Raw genomic sequence first — 19228 nt, 5'->3', positions numbered from 1 at the left:
TTTTCTTGTCTTGTCTGTAATCCTCGGTTTTCCTGATACGCACCCTGAAGCTCCTTGAAGACCTGCCTTATCTCTGGTTACAGCCAGTAACCCTCACATAGTAGTTACGCTGGAAATGCTTGTGGTGTCAACTAATGTTGAAATATAAAGGGACTATGCAGCACTAGCATTTAAAATAACTAGCTCAAGGGCTTCCCTGGTGGCGCAGTGGTTGAGAATCTGCCTGCTAATGCAGGGGACACGGGTTCGAGCCCTAGTCTGGGAAGATCCCACATGCCGCAGAGCAACTGGGCCCGTGAGCCACAATTACTGAGCCTGCGCGTCTGGAGCCTGTGCTCCGCAACAAGAGAGGCCGCGACAGGGAGAGGCCCGCGCACCGCGATGAGGAGTGGCCCCCGCTTGCCACAACTGGAGAAAAACCCTCGCACAGAAACGAAGACCTAACACAGCCATAAATAAATAAATAAATAAATTAAAAAAAAAAATCTGTGAAATAACTAGCTCAAGATGTAGCAAAAGTGACTTTAAAAATTAACGATTAGTAAATCATCAGTTTTCCAACTGAAATTAAAGAATATTATAAATCTGCAAGTAAAACACCTCAGTTGAAACAATGATATCGATGCAACATATACGCATAATATTCTCAAAGATTTTGAGAAAAGCAGCTTGAAAGGCGCTTCTATTTCTCAGTCTGGGTGGTGGTTAAATGGGTGTGTTCACTTTGTGAAAAGTCAATTAAAATTTCTTTACAACACAAACGTTTTAAAAAAGTAAGACAAGAGGCTTCAACCAGGAAAACGCTAACTGGGGAGAAGTTCTGCAGGGATCCTGGTCTTAGGAATGGAAAGGGGGACACGCAAGGGTCACACTGAAGGGGAAAAGGGTTGAGCAGGATGGAAAGGGGTAATAAAGAGACACTCAGTTTTTTTACTCTCTATATTTCTCTACTGTTTGATATAAAAACTGAAAAATTTATATTATATGGTGTTTTGGCAAAGTTATCAACTATTAGACCTTTTATATTTAAAATGAGATGCCTTCTCTCCCCCCATCCCCCCCGCACGGCTCTTATTTTCAAACAACACCAGCTGAGCGTTTCACAGTTATAGAATTTCAGAGGTGAAAGATAGACTGGAGATAATCTATTACTAACTTCTTATTTCCATGACAAGAACATTAAGGCCTAGGGGGGTTAAGCGATTTGTCCTGGATTCCAGAGCTAGCAGAGATAGAGCTAGAATTTAGGTTCTTGAATTCATAAATAGTTCATTCCTTTCTTAACTTCAAGTTTCTGTTTTTTAAAGATTCTATTCCATGGAACCTATAAAACCACTGATTGGAAGTTAATATTATTTACTGCTCAAATCCAGGGTGTTAAAAAAAATTTATTGCAAATTTTACAGGTTCAAATATGGCTGGCACATGCATAATTCATATTTAAATTTGGACTCCCCTCCTTTAAAACAATTACTACAATTATTCCTTAAATACATATTTAAAAAATAATTTGACAAAATAACATCGAATCTAAATGTTTTCTACAAAAAGTAAAAATGTATTCAAAGATTCAATAGGCACATTTTAAACAGCCGCTGTATAAACCCAAAAGCAATTACTTTAGATACAATATCTAAGCATCATTTAAATCTTCTGTCTCTCACACCATGTAAACTGAGAAGAAAGTGGTAACCTATGTTTCAAAATAAATCTTTAATAAATGAAGTGATCTCCTGCCTGGGGAGAGACAGAGCAGCTAAGAAAATCAGAAATGGGAAATAGTGTCATTTATCTTACGGTCAATGGTTCAGATCAGAAGCAGTTTACGTTGGATAGCAGTTTAGTGAATGACAAGAAATGTCTTGATTAGCTATTCTGAGAAAATGAGAATTCACTCCTCAGAACTCTTACAAGTTTCACATTGCCTATAATCTACTCCAAGCAACTAAATACTGAAAAGAACAAGAAACCTAATTAATCTTTGATTGTTAAAGACTGTTCCTTTAAGAAACAACAGTCTGTTTGCTCCCAGAGACTACTTTTTGTCGTTAAGATCCTCAAGAAATATATTATTTAAGAAAAAATTCTGGACTTCTTCTAAGGTCTTAAGGAAAAAAAGACAAAACTGAAGCACTGAAAGTCTACTCTGGGTTAAAAAGAAAACATGAACATTTAAATATTTTATATTACATGATAATCTTCCATATCTTTTCAATAAATGTGAACTCAAACATAAAAGTTTAAGCTTCTCTAAAAGGAAAAATTTTTTTAAATAATGAAGAAAGAGATGAGAGTATGAAATTAGAACACTCCCTGACACCATGCACAAAAATAAACTCAAAATGGATTAAAGACCTAAGTGTAAGGGCAGACACTATCAAACTCTTAGAGGAAAACATAGGCAGAACACTCTATGACATACATCACAGCAAGATTCTTTTTGACCCAGCTCCCAGAGAAATGGAAATAAGAACACAAATAAACAAATGGGACCTAATGAAACTTAAAAGCTTTTGCACAGCAAAGGAAACCATAAACAAGACCAAAAGACAACCATCAGAATGGGAGAAAATATTTGCAAATGAAGCAACTGACAAAGGATTAATCTCCAAGATTTACAAGCAGCTCATGCAGCTCAATAACAAAAAAACCAACAACCCAATCCAAAAATGGGCAGAAGACCTAAATAGACATTTCTCCAAAGAAGATATACAGATGGCCTACAGACACATGAAAGAATGCTCAACATCATTAATCATTAGAGAAATGCAAATCAAAACTACAATGAGATATCATCTCACACCGGTCAGAATGGCCATCATCAAAAAATCTAGAAACAATAAATGCTGGAGAGGGTGTGGAGGAAAGGGAACACTCTTGCACTGTTGGTGGGAATGTAAATTGATACAGCCACTATGGAGAACAGTATGGAGGTTCCTGAAAAAACTACAAATAGAACTACCATACGACCCAGCAATCCCAATACTGGGCATATACCCTGAGAAAACCATAGGTCAAAAAGAGTCCTGTACCAAAATGTTCATTGCAGCTCTATTTACAATAGCCAGGACATGGAAGCAACCTAAATGTCCATCGACAGATGAATGGATAAAGAAGATGTGGCACATATATACAATGGAATATTACTCAGCCATAAAAAGAAATGAAATGGAGGTATTTGTAATGAGGTGGATGGAGTTAGAGTCTGTCATACAGAGTGAAGTAAGTCAGAAAGAGAAAAACAAATACAGTATGCTAACACATATATACGGAATTTAAGGAAAAAAAAAAAAAAAAAAGGCCATGAAGAACCTAGTGGCAAGATGGGAATAAAGACACAGACCTACTAGAGAATGGACTTGAGGATATGGGGAGGGGGTGGGGTGAGATGTGACAGGGTAAGAGAGTGTCATGGACATATATACACTACCAAATGTAAAATAGATAACTAGTGGGAAGCAGCTGCATAGCACAGGGAGATCAGCTCGGTGCTTTGTGACCACCTAGAGGGGTGGGATGGGGAGGGTGGGAGGGAGGGAGATGCAAGAGGGAAGAGAAATGGGAACATATTGTATATGTATAACTGATTCACTTTGTTATAAAGCAGAAGTTAACACACCATTGTAAGGCAATTATACTTCAATAAAGATGTTTAAAAAAAAAAAAACAAAAAAAAAAAAAAAAAAGAAAGAGATGAGAGATGAAGAAAGGTAACTTTCATCAAGTGTCGTGGACACCAGATTAAGATAGAGACATGGGATCAAATCTGTCTCTGCTACTAACTGCTCCAGCAAGCCAAGGTCTCCGGACCTTCTCTTTTTTGGCCACGCTGGGTGGCTTGTGGGATCTTAGTTCCCCAACCATGGATTGAACCCGGGCCCAAGACAGTGAAAGCACCAAGCCTTAACCACTGGACCACCAGGGAATTCCCAAGGTCTCTGAATCTTAACTGCTGCCTCTGCAAAGTGAGAATACTGATTCATCAACTCATTTATTTTATGTGCCTACTACTGTACTAAACATCGTATGACTATCATTCATAACTAGCTCGTGGGTCTAGCAGAACCCTCCACTGCTAAACCATATGTTGATCTGTTGAGAGGCAACTTTTATAGCCAACATTTTATTCGGCAAACTACGAAAACAAATTTGAAGTACTGGCCTTTCAACAGGTATTGACCCAAATATGACTGAACCAAAAATATTTAAATCTTAACATTTTAAAATAGACCACGTGGCTGAATTATCTTTAAAATCTCGCTTACAATTCAAAGAAGTTAATTAAGTATATCAATGCAAAAAGGTATGGTTTCCCATGCCTTTTAAGTGATTTAGATAAGCATTAAAAGTATTAATAAGTGTGGGTAGAAAGAATAAAAAATTAAGTTGATTCACCAGTTTACGGTCAGGTTCAAATAATTTTTTTTAGCTCTTGAAGCAAATGAGGATGTATGGTGCAACAACAGTTGACTCATTCATGGCAAAAGAAAGTCATTTTTGTTTTACAAGTAAATTACTGTAATTATTTAAAATACTTCAACAGTTTAAACATTCACAAACACAATTTTATAAATTTTTATAAGTCTTATAAATGAAAAGATATATATTATGGAATTATCATTACATACTGGTACGTTTAAGAGCAAGAATTTCATATTTTTTTATCTCTTTCTTCCCTCTCTTCCTCTTTGACTCCCATCCACATCCCCAGGTAACTCACATTAAGTAACATGTATCTTTCCCTATTCTTCTCCATGTTCATATACTCACGAACACACACAACACAAATGGGAGGATAGATACCTGGTGTAAATCCTAAATCAACTGGTAATTCTCTAATTCATTCTTGTCAATGATTGCACAATATTCCAGGATGTACACTGTATGTGGTTTATGCAAATATTTCCTTGTTGTGTTGACAGGCATTTATGGTTACATACTAGTAGTTTACTCTATGGGACAGAGTCCCAGCACTGGGGTTGCTGTGTTGAAGAATGCTTATTTTCCATTTTAACTGATGTTGTCAGATGTCTTTCCAAAAGACTATGGCAGTTCACTTTTCCACCAGTAACATTTGTATCTTTTTCCTTATATCTACAGAGATATCAGACCTTTTCCATTTTTGCCAACCTGAGTCCTGTATTTCCCAAAATGGTAGCTAGTTTGAGCACCTGGACATTTGGATTTACACTTTTTGTGAAATGCCTATTTATAGACTTTGCCCATTTTTCCATTGGGTTGTCTATTTCTTGTTAATTTCTAAGAGCTAGAAATAGTGCTGATACTAACTTTTGATCATCTGCATTCCAATTTTTGTCCCAAATGTGTACTTTAAATATTAAACTTTGCCTGTGGTTTCCTTTTTGTCTTTTTCTTTTAAAGCTTCTTGCTTCTCTGTCTTGGCTAAGATTACCCCAACCTCTAGAACAGCACTGTCCAATAGAACTTTCTGCAATGGTGAAAATGTTCTATATCTGTACCATCCAATATAGTAGTCACTAACTACCTGTATGGCTAGTAACACTGAGGAACTGAATTTTAATTAATTTAAATGTGAACATGTGGCCACTATATTGGACAACTCAGTCCAGAACTTAGCTACTCACAGTGTAGTCCATGAACTGGCTCAGGCCAGGAGCACTAATACGGTCCAGGAGGTGTGCCAACAGTGAACAGTCTCAGGCCCCATCCCAGAGCTACTGTGTCAGTTTTCATCTTAACCAGATCCCCAGGTGACTTGTATTTACATTAAAGTTTGCAAAGCACTGCTAATAATCATCTAAATTAGGGAGTCTCAAAACTTTTTTGGGCCATGGACCCCACTGGCAATCTGGTGATACTTGTGAACCCCTTCTGAGACTAAAGTCTCTAAAATCAAAAATTAAAATACACAGAATTACAAAGGAAACAAATTACAGCTGACCCTTGAACAACAGGTTTGAACTGCGCAGGTCCACTTACATGCAGATGTTTTTCAATAGTAAATACTACAGTACTACACGATCCGTGGTTGGTTGAATCCACAGATGCACAGCTGCTGATAGGGAGGGCTGACTAGAAGTTATATGCAGATTTTCAACTGTGCAGAGGGTAAGCACCCCATGTTGTTCAGGGGTTAATTGTATACTGTAATAAAACTACTGAAATATTTTTTAAAGTTATACATGTCCTTTTTTATTAATGCATTAAAGATAAGATCTAGTGAGGGGTCTACAAGTACACTAAAGTTGAAGTAGTGATAAGCATAATCTCTAAAGATATCTGCAATAACTACACTGTGATATGGAAATACCTGAATTCTAATGCTGACAGAGTCATAGGCAGTGGCAGTCCTACTGTGGTTTTTGTATTTACCTGTAATTGAAGGAAATGCTAAATTTCAGTAAGAAGTGAAAATAATGTTTTTCCCATTCCACCTGGAGGCTCGTGGACCCTGAGTTAAGAATCTGCATGATTACTGAAGTAATGGCCTAGATTTCCTTCTAAAAATGTTAATCCAGCTGGAATTAATATGTGTATATGGTATGGAATATGAGGACCAACTTTTTTTTTTAACGAATGAATAACATCCAGTTGTGCTAGGACCCTTATACTAAAAAAACACTCTTGGGACTTCCCTGGTGGCACAGTGGTTAAGAGTCCGCCTGCCAATGCAGGGGACACAGGTTCGAGCCCTGGTCCGGGGGGATCCCACATGCCGCAGAGAAACTAAGCCCATGCGCCACAACTACTGAGCCTGCGCTCTAGAGCCTGTGAGCCACAACTACTGAGCCCACGTGCCACAACTACTGAGGCCCGCGTGCCTGGAGCCCATGCTCCGCAACGGGAGAAGCCACCGCAATGAGAAGCCCGCGCACCGAAACGAAGAGTAGCCCCCCGCTCACTGCAACTAGAGAAAGCCCGTGCGCAGCCAAAAATATAAATAAATAAATAAATTTTAAAAGAAAACAACAAAAAAAACCCACTCTTTTCCAACTGAATTGAACGACCACTATTATGGTATATAATTAGACCTGTTTCTATATTTTTTTCTACTGATGTTTGTTTCTCTGCCAGTATCACATTTAGTTGACCTCAGTGGTTTTGAAGTATATACTGGGATCTTGGTAGGACCAGCATCTCAGCTTTCCCCACCTTTCACATTTCTTCCCCCCACATTTGTCTTGGCAATTTCAGAACATTTATTTTATTCACATAAACTAAAATCATTTATCCAATCCCAACCCTTGTATGGCATTTCTCTCCTCTACCAAAAAAATCAAACACAGAAAATAACAAAATTATTGGGATATAATTTAACTTATAATATAAATAATATAAATAAGTGCATTTATTATACATTTATAATATAAATATATAAATAACTGCATTTAATTAATATATTAACAGCATATATTAATATTAACATACATAAAAATATATATTAATACAGTATATATCAATATGTACCATATATTAATATTAATATATTATTATATATAACAGTATATATTGATATATTAACAGTAATAATATAGGTAATATAAATAACTGCATTTATTATATATTACTTATTCAGAATATAAATAACTGCATTTAATTAATATATTAACAGTGGAAAAATTGCTATTTTTATGACTTTGTCTCCTTTCTGAGATATAGTGCTTCCAGGTACAACAATAAGATTTAATAGTTTTCTTCATATAAGTCCATTACTTTCCCCATGAATTAAGTATTTTCCCCCAAGTCCATCTCTAGCAGTTATTGCTCTAAACCTAGAGAAATGCTATTGGTCAATTACACATTTATACTGCATTCAGTCACAATATCAGATTTCTACATTAATTTTAGCTGGTTTTTAAACTAACAGAAAAAAAAATTTTATATCTCCTTTCAAAGTTTTACACGGATAGTTTTTTTCTTCTTAGTGCATCTGCCAGGGCCCTCCAAGACCATGTTAGATAATAACGAGCAACCCAGTCTGTGTCTGGTTCCTGATTTATACAGAAAAAGGTTTTACTGTTTTGCCACTTAGGATAAAGTTTTTTGCGGGCTTTTTTTAAGTAAATATTTTTAAGTCTCTTTATTTGGAATGGTCACTGAATTTTATCACCTTTCACCATTTAATGATACGATCACATGGTTATTCACCTTAAACTTGCTGATGTAATGGATAATCCTTTCCGTCCTAGAATATACTTTACTTAGTCGTAAAGTATTATTCTTTTGATACAATGCTAGAATTCATTTTTGAACATTTAGAGTTTTTGCATCTTTAGCAGTAAGTAAAATTAGCTGATAGACTTGTTTCGTTTTGCTTTTGTACTATCCTTCTCAGAGCTTTCCATCTTTTTCAATACTAGTTTGGTATAGTTTATTTAATTGGAATCCGCTGTGCTTATAGAAATCAACTGTGACCCTATCAGGGTAATCCATCTGTGAATGTGGTAACTTCATCAATAGTACATCTTTACTCACTCTGTAATACCTCTATGGTAATCGTTCTATTCAAGTTCTCCACTTCTGCTAATTTTAGTAATCTACATTTTGTTGGGACAATTCTTTCAGTTTTCAAGCTTTTCACAGAGCCGCATGCAATATTAATTAACGTCCAATAATTCCAAACTCCTTATTTTGACTGTTCTGTTTTCTTTCCTAAGATGACTATTACATGTCTTTATTTTTCATCTTTCTCTTTAATAATACAGGCATTTTAAGGCTATAGATCTTCCTCTGGCACAGCTTTAAATGTGTCTAAAAGATTTTGATATAGAATGTTCTCATTTTAATTGTTTTCTTGTTTTCACTTCCTCTATGATCTGATATGTTTCTCTTGTTTGTTTTTTGTTTCTTCTTTGAGTTAAAAAATGTTTCTTAATTTCTAAATTTTTTCCACTCACCTTTTAATTATCGCTACTAAATTAGGATAAAAATAGGGACTACAAAATCTTTACTTAAAAATTTATTATTTTACTATGTGGTCAAGTGTATACATGATAGTTCTGTCAACTTTTCATTGACACTTTATTCATTTATTTATTTTTTGGCCACCCTGTGAGGCTTGTGGGATCTTAGTTCCCCAACCAGGGATTGAACCGGGGCCCATGGCAGTGAAAGCACAGAGTCCTAAACATGGGACCGCCAGGGAATTCCCTTCACTGACATTTAAAAAAAAAGTTATTCCCTGATCAAGGAATGTTAAGCTCTATCTATACATAGCAACTAAATCAAAATTATTGATTGAATCAATTCTTCTAGCCCTGACTTATTTTTATGTCTATTAAATCTATCCAATTTTATAGAAAGTACATTATAAACTTTCCCATTATTACACTTTAAGTTCTCCTTGTTTTTCTAAAACCCTTTTCTTTATAATTACTATGTTAATTGATACGTAGACGTTTGTCTCTAAAATCACCTTTTATTATTGTTTTCTGTTACCCTGTTTTGTGGTTTTAATCTTAAATTCCACCTTATATTTTATCACTATTACATTCTTGTTCTTTTTTCATAACTGTTAGTCCATCCCTTTAATTTTCAATCTTTATCAATATGCATTAAGCCTATTCCTTATAGATAAATAGAAATGAGTGTGGTTTTACAGTCAATATGGCAGTCTCTTTCAATGGAATACTTTATTCTTCAGCTTTCTGGAGGCAAAGGAGACTTTATCCACCTTATCTGGAGTGGGAGGGGCAGGGAGTCCTATAGATTTTTACAGGCTAAGCTCTGTCAACAATCTGTTCTGATCTTGCTTAGGGCTTTCTCATACTGTGTCCAGGCTTTCACTCAGGCCAGGGGAGAAAAACCCCAAACGTGATAGCCTATTTCTAAGATGGCCTCTATCAATTTCTTCCCTTGTATATGGCAAGATATTCCCTGACTGAAGACTATTCCTTTTAATGCTCTGCTTGACTAAGAGAATATGATGTTGGTGGGACTTTAAAGTTAGGTCCTAAGAAGACTTTCAGCTTTGGCCTGGGTTTCTTTATGCTTGAACACTCACTCTAGAGACCAACTGCCAGGTCCTGAGGCTGCCATGTTGAGGGATGCCTAAACTAGTCACATGGAGAAGTTAGCTGGAGAGTGATCTGGCCCCAAACATGTGAATGAAGACTTCCGATGACTCCAGCCTCAGACAGGTAAGAAATATCCAGCTGAGCCTATCAATATTCAGAGCTGTGACAGATAAAAATTAAGTCACGAAGTTTTTAGTGCGGTTTGTTATGCAGCAATACATAACTGGAACACTAGCTTTCCCAAAGCCCCAGGCTTCAGTCAGGTCTAGCCGCCTGCTAGCCCTAATGAGAGCTTGGCTAAGAAGAGGCAGATCATTGGAATTGAAAAAAAAAGGAAAAATGAAATGCATTTAGGGTGTCATCTCTTTCAAATGTGCCTCAATAGCAAGGCTTATTCTTTCCGTAGTTTACGTTGACTATGTCATGTAACTTCAAAATGTTAGAATAAGTAGGAGTTTATTTAGGTTTGAGTTTGGCATGGCTACACCCAGTAGTAAGTATGATGACTCAACTTTGATACTATTTTTCTCTATTTGAACTGTGAAACCTTTATTCATACAGTGACCCATGGTAACATCTGGCCATTATTTGGCTGAAATGCATATTTTACATATCAAGTTGATGGCTGTTTTTAAAATTATTTTTTGTGGTGCTAATGCCATGACAAAATTAAATGCAAACATGGGCATGAACGTCATGGAGATAATACTCTAGTATACATTATTTATTCAGATGATCCAGCATATACAGCTATGAATTACTTTTTTATATCAATAAAGAAATTAAATCATAAAGTTAAAATGATCAAAAAACCCCCCTCTTAGACACTCCGAATTATGCCTGTAGAATCTGCATTGAGATGTGTATAGCAAGAGAACAAAGTGTTCATAGTGTACCCAGATTGAAGCTACAGTACTTGGTAAGGTCCCTCATGAGTTGTTTTCCCTTCCCAAAATATGATGACATACCATCCTGGCCACTAGGTTCAAAATTTCATCTCAAGACCTAATAAACCCCTCAAAATCTGTCCCTGAAATAAATTAACAATGCCAGTGAATTTCTTTAAGATTATAAACACAGTGGCAGATGGGGAAAAAAAAAGGCCATATTACTCTTTAAAAATTTTTTTCCTCTTACAGCCATGTATAAAACAATCAGCTAAAGGAGGCTTCTCCCTGATAACATCCTATTTTAAATTGCCTTCATTATAGCTTTCCCATGAACTTTTCCCTGCTCATGAACTTTTATCTTTAAGTTATTTACATAATTTGTAAAAATACACCAAGTTTATAAAGAAGCAACAGGTTTTAGATGTATACGTAAGAAATGGGTTTTAGAAACTCCAAGTAGTAATACTACAGCTAGTGTTATTCTAATTATATTCGTGGATGTTATAAATACATTAAAAAATATTATTTTTTATTGCCAAGTAATGGCAATAATAATAAATAAAATTAAAAATATGAAATTTAATTAAGAATATAAAGTGTTTTTGTACCTCAATAAGTAAACAACAACAACAACAAAAGAGATTCGTGTTCATGGTCCATGAACCTGCCACATTAGAATCCTAGGTTGTTTATTAAAATTGAGATTCTTAGTTCCACCTTAAACCAAAACCAGAACCTATGAAAGTATCCAGGAATCTAAGTTTTAAGCAGTGCTTACTCAACTTAAATGTAATATAGAGAGGCAAAACTATTATTGTTTACTAATAAATTTGTCAGATACCCGAAAATAATTACAACTGATGAGTATCATCATAACATGTATCTTATAAAGGAATTTTAAATTCATCAGTTGGGCAGGATAAAAAAGAAACTTCAGAAAACAAATAGTTAATAATGCCCTGAAATAAAAAAAACCCGACTAACAAGTATATATCATTAATGAAATACTTCATTTTCATTCAAATAAAATTAACAGGATTATTCATGTATGAATACTTAAGATGGCAGAATTTTTCTCAATAAATGTAACTATGTTTCCTAAACAAGGAAGTTCTCTTAAATAAAACACTCTTCTTGCTTCCTAGTTACCAAAGTTCTCATAAGAGAAAAATATTTCACCATTTCCTCAGGAAACTTAATGGCTTTAAGTACAGACTCATCAATGCCCTATATAATATTGTTAACATTTCTTTCTTTTGAAATGAAAGAAGTGTGCTGAAATAACTCTACAATAGCACAACAGCTGCACATAGCTTAGCTACATGTACTGGACCAAAATTCTGACCTGTTACAAAGAGATTTCATAAATAGGAAATAAATGTATAGCACTTATGAAAACACTAAGTACCATACACAAGCTCATGTATGTAATACAGCTCAAAATATGCTATAATTAGACTATGTTACTGATGCTTATAAAAAAACTCTCAACTTGAAGTAAAAGATGAGCCCTATTTTCCAGTGTTAGTATCCAGATATTTCCAAATAACTGAAGATGTGGAAAAAAATAATGAAAGAAAATTCCAGAAATCTACTAAAATTGGCACTTCAGGAAGAGCGACTTCTTTTTTAAAGGTCAAAAATCACATTTTATTATATTTCATGTAATAGATATGAACAAATCAGTTTTTCACTTCGTATCTGCCACGAACTAGCAGCTTATATGAATAAAGGCACAATTAACTGTGTGCTTGTGGGGCTTTAACATCTCTGAATGCTTTTGTTAGGTGTAATTATGAAATCAGTGTAATAACTGAGACACCTTTGATCTGAAGACTACATGTTTTGCCATAAAAGTTTCAATTTTTTAAAATTCTATCTCCCAGTTATAGATCTACTAAATTTTATTAGAAAAACATAGTATTTGATTGCTTTAAGGCAATGGATATGAAATAAGGAATATAAATGAAAAGAAGGTAACAATGTAACACTTTGGCCTATAGGTCAAAAATGACAAGATGTTTTGAGTAGCCCAAAACCGGTTACAGAAATACATGGATATATGCTGCCACCATGTGGTAAAAAGAAAAACATTAAGTTCATTTTTGGAAAAGACAAAACTCAATCCAACAGTCTTAGTAAAGTGGAAAGTTTGTTTTCCCAACTCCCAGTTTTCAAACTCAGAGACATAACTAACAAATATCTTAGTTTCTCTTAGTAACCCACATGGAACTGCCATGATCCTGTCATTTTTGAGGCATTTATATTTGTCGGCTCTTGCCTCCTCTTTTAAGTTTCCTATTAATTTACTACTTGTTCTATAAAATAGTAGTACCATCTTGTATTTGTCCTGAGTTTATCCCCTTGCAAGTCAATCCTCACCTTATGTGATTTTATGATTCTATGAACTTCAATCACATTTTCCCCAGCTGTTGGTGTTCATTTGACACATACTAATCTTTATATGTCCTCAGATAGTAAACTCAGCTGCCCAAATACCAGATCTTACTTTCCAAACTCTGAACTTTATGGCTCTATCAGGAATTCAATAATTATTAATAGGTAAGTAGTGCAAACAACCAAAATTACAATGTTCACAACTGTACATTTTTTTCAAGGTCTAGTGATGTATTTTATTTTGCTTTTAACATTTTTCTTCATAATGCCTAACGAGTTATCACCCATATCAGTACAAAGTTAAACATGTTGAGAAAAAAGATTCTCCAATGAAGCTAAAATTCTTTTTAGAGAAAACAGAGGATTTCAAAGCTAAGTATTTTACATGCACAGACTGGATTTTCTCTTCCTTCACCTGTGTTTAAAACAAAATTGTAAGGTGATTCCACTTCTGGTGATGGTTCCAAGTTCCCATCTGACCAACCCTACTGCAGATACAACTTCAAATTCTGGACAAAATATAAAACAACCACCTGAAGGCACAGGAAAGTGACCAAAATCAGGCAGATTCTGGAGGGATGTCTTCTACGAGAGGAAGAAGGGAACAGCATTGGGTGAATTTCCTGGTCTCTCTCTCTCTTTTTTAAATGCCTTTTAGCTGGAAGGCAGGCCTACTATGTGCCATGATAAAGGTACAACAGAATATCCTTCATCTTTCTAGCTTGAAGAACCAGAAAACAAGAGTTTGGGGCAACTCAGCTGCTCTAAAGTGAGGAGGGATTCTAGAGACAGCCAGAAAAGGGGCACTCTGAGTTCTGTGGATAATCTCTGCCAGATCTCTGGCTGACCTCTGAACAACACATGTGTAGGACAGACCCAAGCAGTCCTACTAAGGCCAAAAAAACCTAACTGAAGTTTGAGCTGCTGCCCAAGAGACAGAGTATCTGAGTATAAACCACAGTTAAATTCCTGCTAAAACAAAAGCATCAGCACTGTCAAAATGCAGTCTCCACAACGTAACAGTTGCAATGTTAAGATCTAAATTTACTTGGTGATTTACATTATCAATTTAAAGTTACTCAGCCTTTGAAGAAACAGGAAAATGTGACCCATCCTTAAAAGAAAAGACAATCAACACAGACAAACTCTGAGGTGACTCAGATTTTGGAATTAGCAGACAAGGATTTTAAAGCAGAGATTTTAACTACTCTCAGTGGTGTAAAGGAAAATGTGCTTATAATGAATACACAAATAGCAGAGAAATAAAAACTATAATAACCAAATGGAAACCTAGAAGTGAAAAATCCAACTACTAAATTTTACACAAGAAAAACAAAAATGTATGTCCACACAAGAGCCAATGTTCAACTGTTTGTAAGCAGCTTCATTTATAATGTCTCCAAAGTGGAAATAACTCACATGCCCATCAACTGGAGAATGAATATATCCATATAATCAAATATTACCCAACAAAAAAAGGAACTACTGATACGTTAAAAAGAAAGCAGTCTGGCAATTTCTCATAAATTAAATACCACTGGTGGATGGACAGATGGATAGGTATGTGATTAAGATAAGCACAGTGATATGCTAACGGCAGAAATTAGGTGATGGGTATACTGGTGTTCATTGTAAAATTTTTTCTAGTTACCTATGCTCAAAAACTTTCATAATAAAACAGAAAAAAGATATAGTCTCTAGGGCTGGTGACCAATTTTGAATATGCTGATTTGGGGATCGTAAACTGAGAGGTTACATAGAAGAAAACACACAGGTTATAATCAGTCTACTTATCTTCTGAGATCTTCCTCCAATTTGCCTTACTAGTGTAGTACTCTACCACTCAGAAAAACTTTGCTATCTGCAAACTCGAGATTTTATTTTGTGCTTCCTTTCCAATATAATGTTTACTGTTTGTTTCCCTGCACTCTTTTTTTTTTAAATTTTATTATTTTTTAAATATTTATTTATTTTGCTGCATCGGGTCTTAGTTGTGGCATGCAGGATCTTTAGTTGCAGCACGTGGGCTCTTTGTTGCAGCATGTGGGATCTTTTATTTGCAGCATGTGGGATCTAGTTCCCTGACCAGGGATCGAACCTGGGCCCCCTGAATTGTGAGTATGGAGTCTTAGCCACTGGACCACCAGGGAAGTCCCTCCCTGCACTCCTTTTATTTTTTTATATACATTTATTTATTTTATTTATTTGTGTTGGGTGTTTGTTGCGCGCGGGCTTTCTCTAGTTGCGGCGAGCGGGGGCTACTCTTCATTGCGGTGCATGGGCTTATCATTGTGGTGGCTTCTTCTTGTTGTGGAGCACGGGCTCTAGGCATGCGGGCTTCAGTAGTTGCGGCACGCAGGCTCAGTAGTTGTGGCTCACAGGCTCTAGAGCGCAGGCTCAGTAGTTGTGGCACACGGGCTTAGTTGCTCCGCGGCATGTGGGATCTTCCCAGACCAGGGATCGAACTCGTGTCCCCTGCACTGGCAGATGGATTCTCAACCACTGTGCCACCAGGGAAGCCCCCTGCACTCCTTTTAAAACATAAATTCCATGAGGCCAGAGACCTCTGTTTTGTTCACTGAGGTATCCCACGCACCTAGAACAATGCTTGCCACATAATCAACGTACAGTGAATTATTTATTGAATAAATTTTATTCTCATAATAATGGCCATGTGAGTGAGGCAGATGTTACATATTCTCATCCCTATTTTACAGATGGGGACTGCAGGGAGGGATAGTAAAGACTAAGTTTTTTATCCAAGATCATCACACCATCGTCGAGTTGCAGAGATGAAACTCAAACTAGTATCTCTGAATTCCCCAGATACCAGAACAGTAAATAATTTAACAAAAACCATTTCAAAAAATAACCCCCCACAATATATTGTTAAACAGAATTTCTTTTAATATTAGATATTAACATTTATTCACTATATCCTTATAAAAAGGTCCTTGCTGGTGACTTTTCATTTAAAAATTTTCAGTCTATATTTTCTGAGTGTTGGGCAAGTTGACCTGTACTAGGCCCTTGACAGAGCAGAAGAATCTGACTTGAAGGGTGGCTTTAATACAAAAGTAATTCTAAATCATATTCTCTGAGTTTCTAAGACCTTTTATTATGGAGATAAGGCATTACTTAATTTTCTTTTTTTTCTGAATGTGATTCAGTTCTCTCTTTATATTATTATTAAGTTCAGGAAAAGGTTTAAGACAGAAGATTATATTTTCAGCTGAGAGGTGGTAAACCTTTAAGAAGCAAACTTGCACATGGAAAGGTTCTGTGATGGCTAATTTTTTATGTCAACTTGGCTAGACTATGGTACCCAAATATTCAGTCAAACATTATTTTACATGCTTCTGTGAAGGCATTTTTTAGATGAGATTAACATTTAAATCAGTAGACTCTGAGTAAAGCAGTTTACCTTCCATAATGTGGTGGGCCTCATCCAATCAGCTGAGGCCTCACTAGAACTAAGACGGACCTCCCCTGAGCAAGAAGGAATTCTGTCAGCAGACTGCCTTTGGATTCAAACTGCAACCCTCCCTTGAATCTCCAAGCCTGCCAGCCTACCCCATTAGATTTTGGATTTGCCAAGCTTCCACAATCACAAGAGCCAATTCCCTAAAATATACGTCTCTCCATATATATTTACATATCCTGTTGGCTTTGTTTCTCTGGAGAACCCTAACACAAGTTCACAAACAAAACTGCTTCTGTGTTCAAGAGGTATTCATGCACTAAAAACACTCAGGAACTCTATGAGTGAAACCAGTGTTAATTTTCTATGCTTTCTATACTAAAGGTGTTAGTAAGGTTGAAACAAACTAAAATCTGGGATACAATGCCATTACTGACCCTTGAGAGTAGAAAGACTTGCTTTACCACACAGTAAAAATATGTCACATACTAACGATAATTTTAGAGATCCAAGCGTCTTTTTTTTTTTTGGTCCAAAGAATCCTTTGTTCAAGAGAAAGTACTCTTAGAATCCCCAAATGTCAAAAGTGACTAAAATAGAGGTGGTTTGATAGGAACAAGGATAGAAAGCTCCTCCAGTCCTCCCTCTAAAAAATAAGAAGTCCTTGGGCTTCCCTGGTGGCGCAGTGGTTGAGAATCTGCCTGCCGATGCAGGAGACATGGGTTTGAGCCCTGGTCTGGGAAGATTCCACATGCCGCGGAGCAACTGGGCCCGTGAGCCACAATTACTGAGCCTGCGCGTCTGGAGCCTGTGCTCCGCAACAAGAGAGGCCGTGATAGTGAGGGGCCCACGCACCGCGATGAAGAGTGGCCCCCGCTTGCCGCAACTAGAGGAAGCCCTCGCACAGAAACGGAGACCCAACACAGCCAAAAATAAATAAATAAAAAAAAAAAAAAAAAAAAAAAGAAGTCCTTGAGGGATGCTGACATACCATAAGGTGCTGCAGAACTAAGCCTGAAAACTTATCTGTCCTGTCCCTAACGAACCCTGTGCCACACCGCCACCGCTGCTGCCACCACCATCACCATCCTGGGCATTCTACAGAGACAATGGAGATTAAATGATTTGCCCAAGGCTGCAAAATTAGTTAGTAGCCAAACTGAGGTCTTCTTTGTCCTTTATTATTTTGACTTTAGGTGCAAATTTTTTAAAACTTAAGGGCTATTTTTCTAAATGTGCAAAACAGTTTACCTGCACAATGTGGCAGGTTAGCAGCAGGAAAAAACCACCACACTAGACCCCTGTGGTAGGGTTCACATCAGCACTTCGGCCTCTCTGGCATCGCTCCTGATGACGTCAATGCTCCTGTGAGCAGAAAGAAGCGGAGTCTTCATTTGCCTGTAATACTGGCTCTATATTAATGACTGAAGTAGATTCCGTCCAGCACTAACAGTGCAGCAAATCAGAGCATCAAAATATAAATTAAATCGTAATTGTTTATTTCTGGATAACAGATGTTTGGTAAAAGTTGCCCTTGAAATAGGACACAAAACAGTTATTTATAGGCAGCCTTGTTAAAAATCACATTTTTACTTTGAAACAGAAATGTGGGCAATTCAATGAAGTAAATGGACAAATAGTATTATTTTCTTCATTTGACAGAGCAGGAAACATTGAATGACTTGTTCAAGGTCACACAAAGAATGAGTGTCCAGATATCATCTAAGGTATAACTCCAACCTACTAGAATCTGAACTCTGGAAGGGCAGACACTGTCTCTCTTGTACTCACTGCTGCCAGCACCTAGCACAGCACCAGGCATCACTGGCGTGCATGCTAATATTAGTGCATGTGCTCTGAACAGGTATTAGGAGAGCTAACTGTATTTGATGAAGAGGCAAAATGACTGATAAATGCACAGGGGCTCCCTTTCTTATCACCAACAAGGTGGATCTGTAATGAAGAACTGAGAATGAAATGAGTTACAACAACAAAACACTCAGCCGGGGATTACGGTCAATATCATGGACGTACCCTGCCAAAATAAGATGGCTATTTCCAGTCTCACCTCCTTCCCACTACTTATGAAGAATCACAGCAGTCAGCACCCCCGAGTTCCATTTTTCTTTCACTGACTTTTATATTCCTTATCACAGATCTTAAGGACCTCTTGAAGCCTCTTTACATCAAAATTATACAAACCTCGGTCAGTTGTTTCAGTTGACCCTTGTTTTCACTTAATTCTTCTGCCAGGTCTTTCTTTTTCACTTGTAGTTCAGAGATTTCCTTTCTTAATGGATTCACTAGCTCATGGAACCGAATCTTTAAAAAAAAAAAAAATCAAATTAATAAGCAGTCTCGAAACCCAAACTACAATTAAAATTGGCTAATTAATAGCACTCTCAATTATCAGTAATACAAGGAAAAGTATTAAGATAATAAAGGAAAGTGTTAAGGAGTTTCAGATTGTACGCCTGTACACTAAAGTTTTGTTTGTACAGAACTGATACGAGACGGTCTTT

At 36.5% G+C, this 19228-nt stretch overlaps 1 protein-coding gene across 4 annotated transcripts in view; it reads right to left on the bottom strand.

Annotated features, from left to right (window-relative positions):
- The window catches only part of PIBF1 (progesterone immunomodulatory binding factor 1), a 209289-nt gene that overhangs the window by 175709 nt on the left and 14352 nt on the right, over nt 1–19228 (bottom strand). For all 4 annotated transcript variants that reach the window (XM_068526551.1, XM_068526554.1, XM_068526553.1 and 1 more), the window contains exon 5: nt 18909–19028. In XM_068526551.1, the coding sequence (XP_068382652.1) occupies nt 18909–19028 (120 nt within the window). The remainder of the gene's footprint in view (nt 1–18908; nt 19029–19228) is intronic.

This window comes from Eschrichtius robustus, chromosome 18 (assembly GCF_028021215.1).
Source record: "Eschrichtius robustus isolate mEscRob2 chromosome 18, mEscRob2.pri, whole genome shotgun sequence".
NCBI classification, from domain to species: Eukaryota; Metazoa; Chordata; class Mammalia; order Artiodactyla; family Eschrichtiidae; genus Eschrichtius; species Eschrichtius robustus.
Note: the sequence above shows the minus strand (reverse complement) of the source record. Positions and strands in the feature narration are given on the sequence as shown.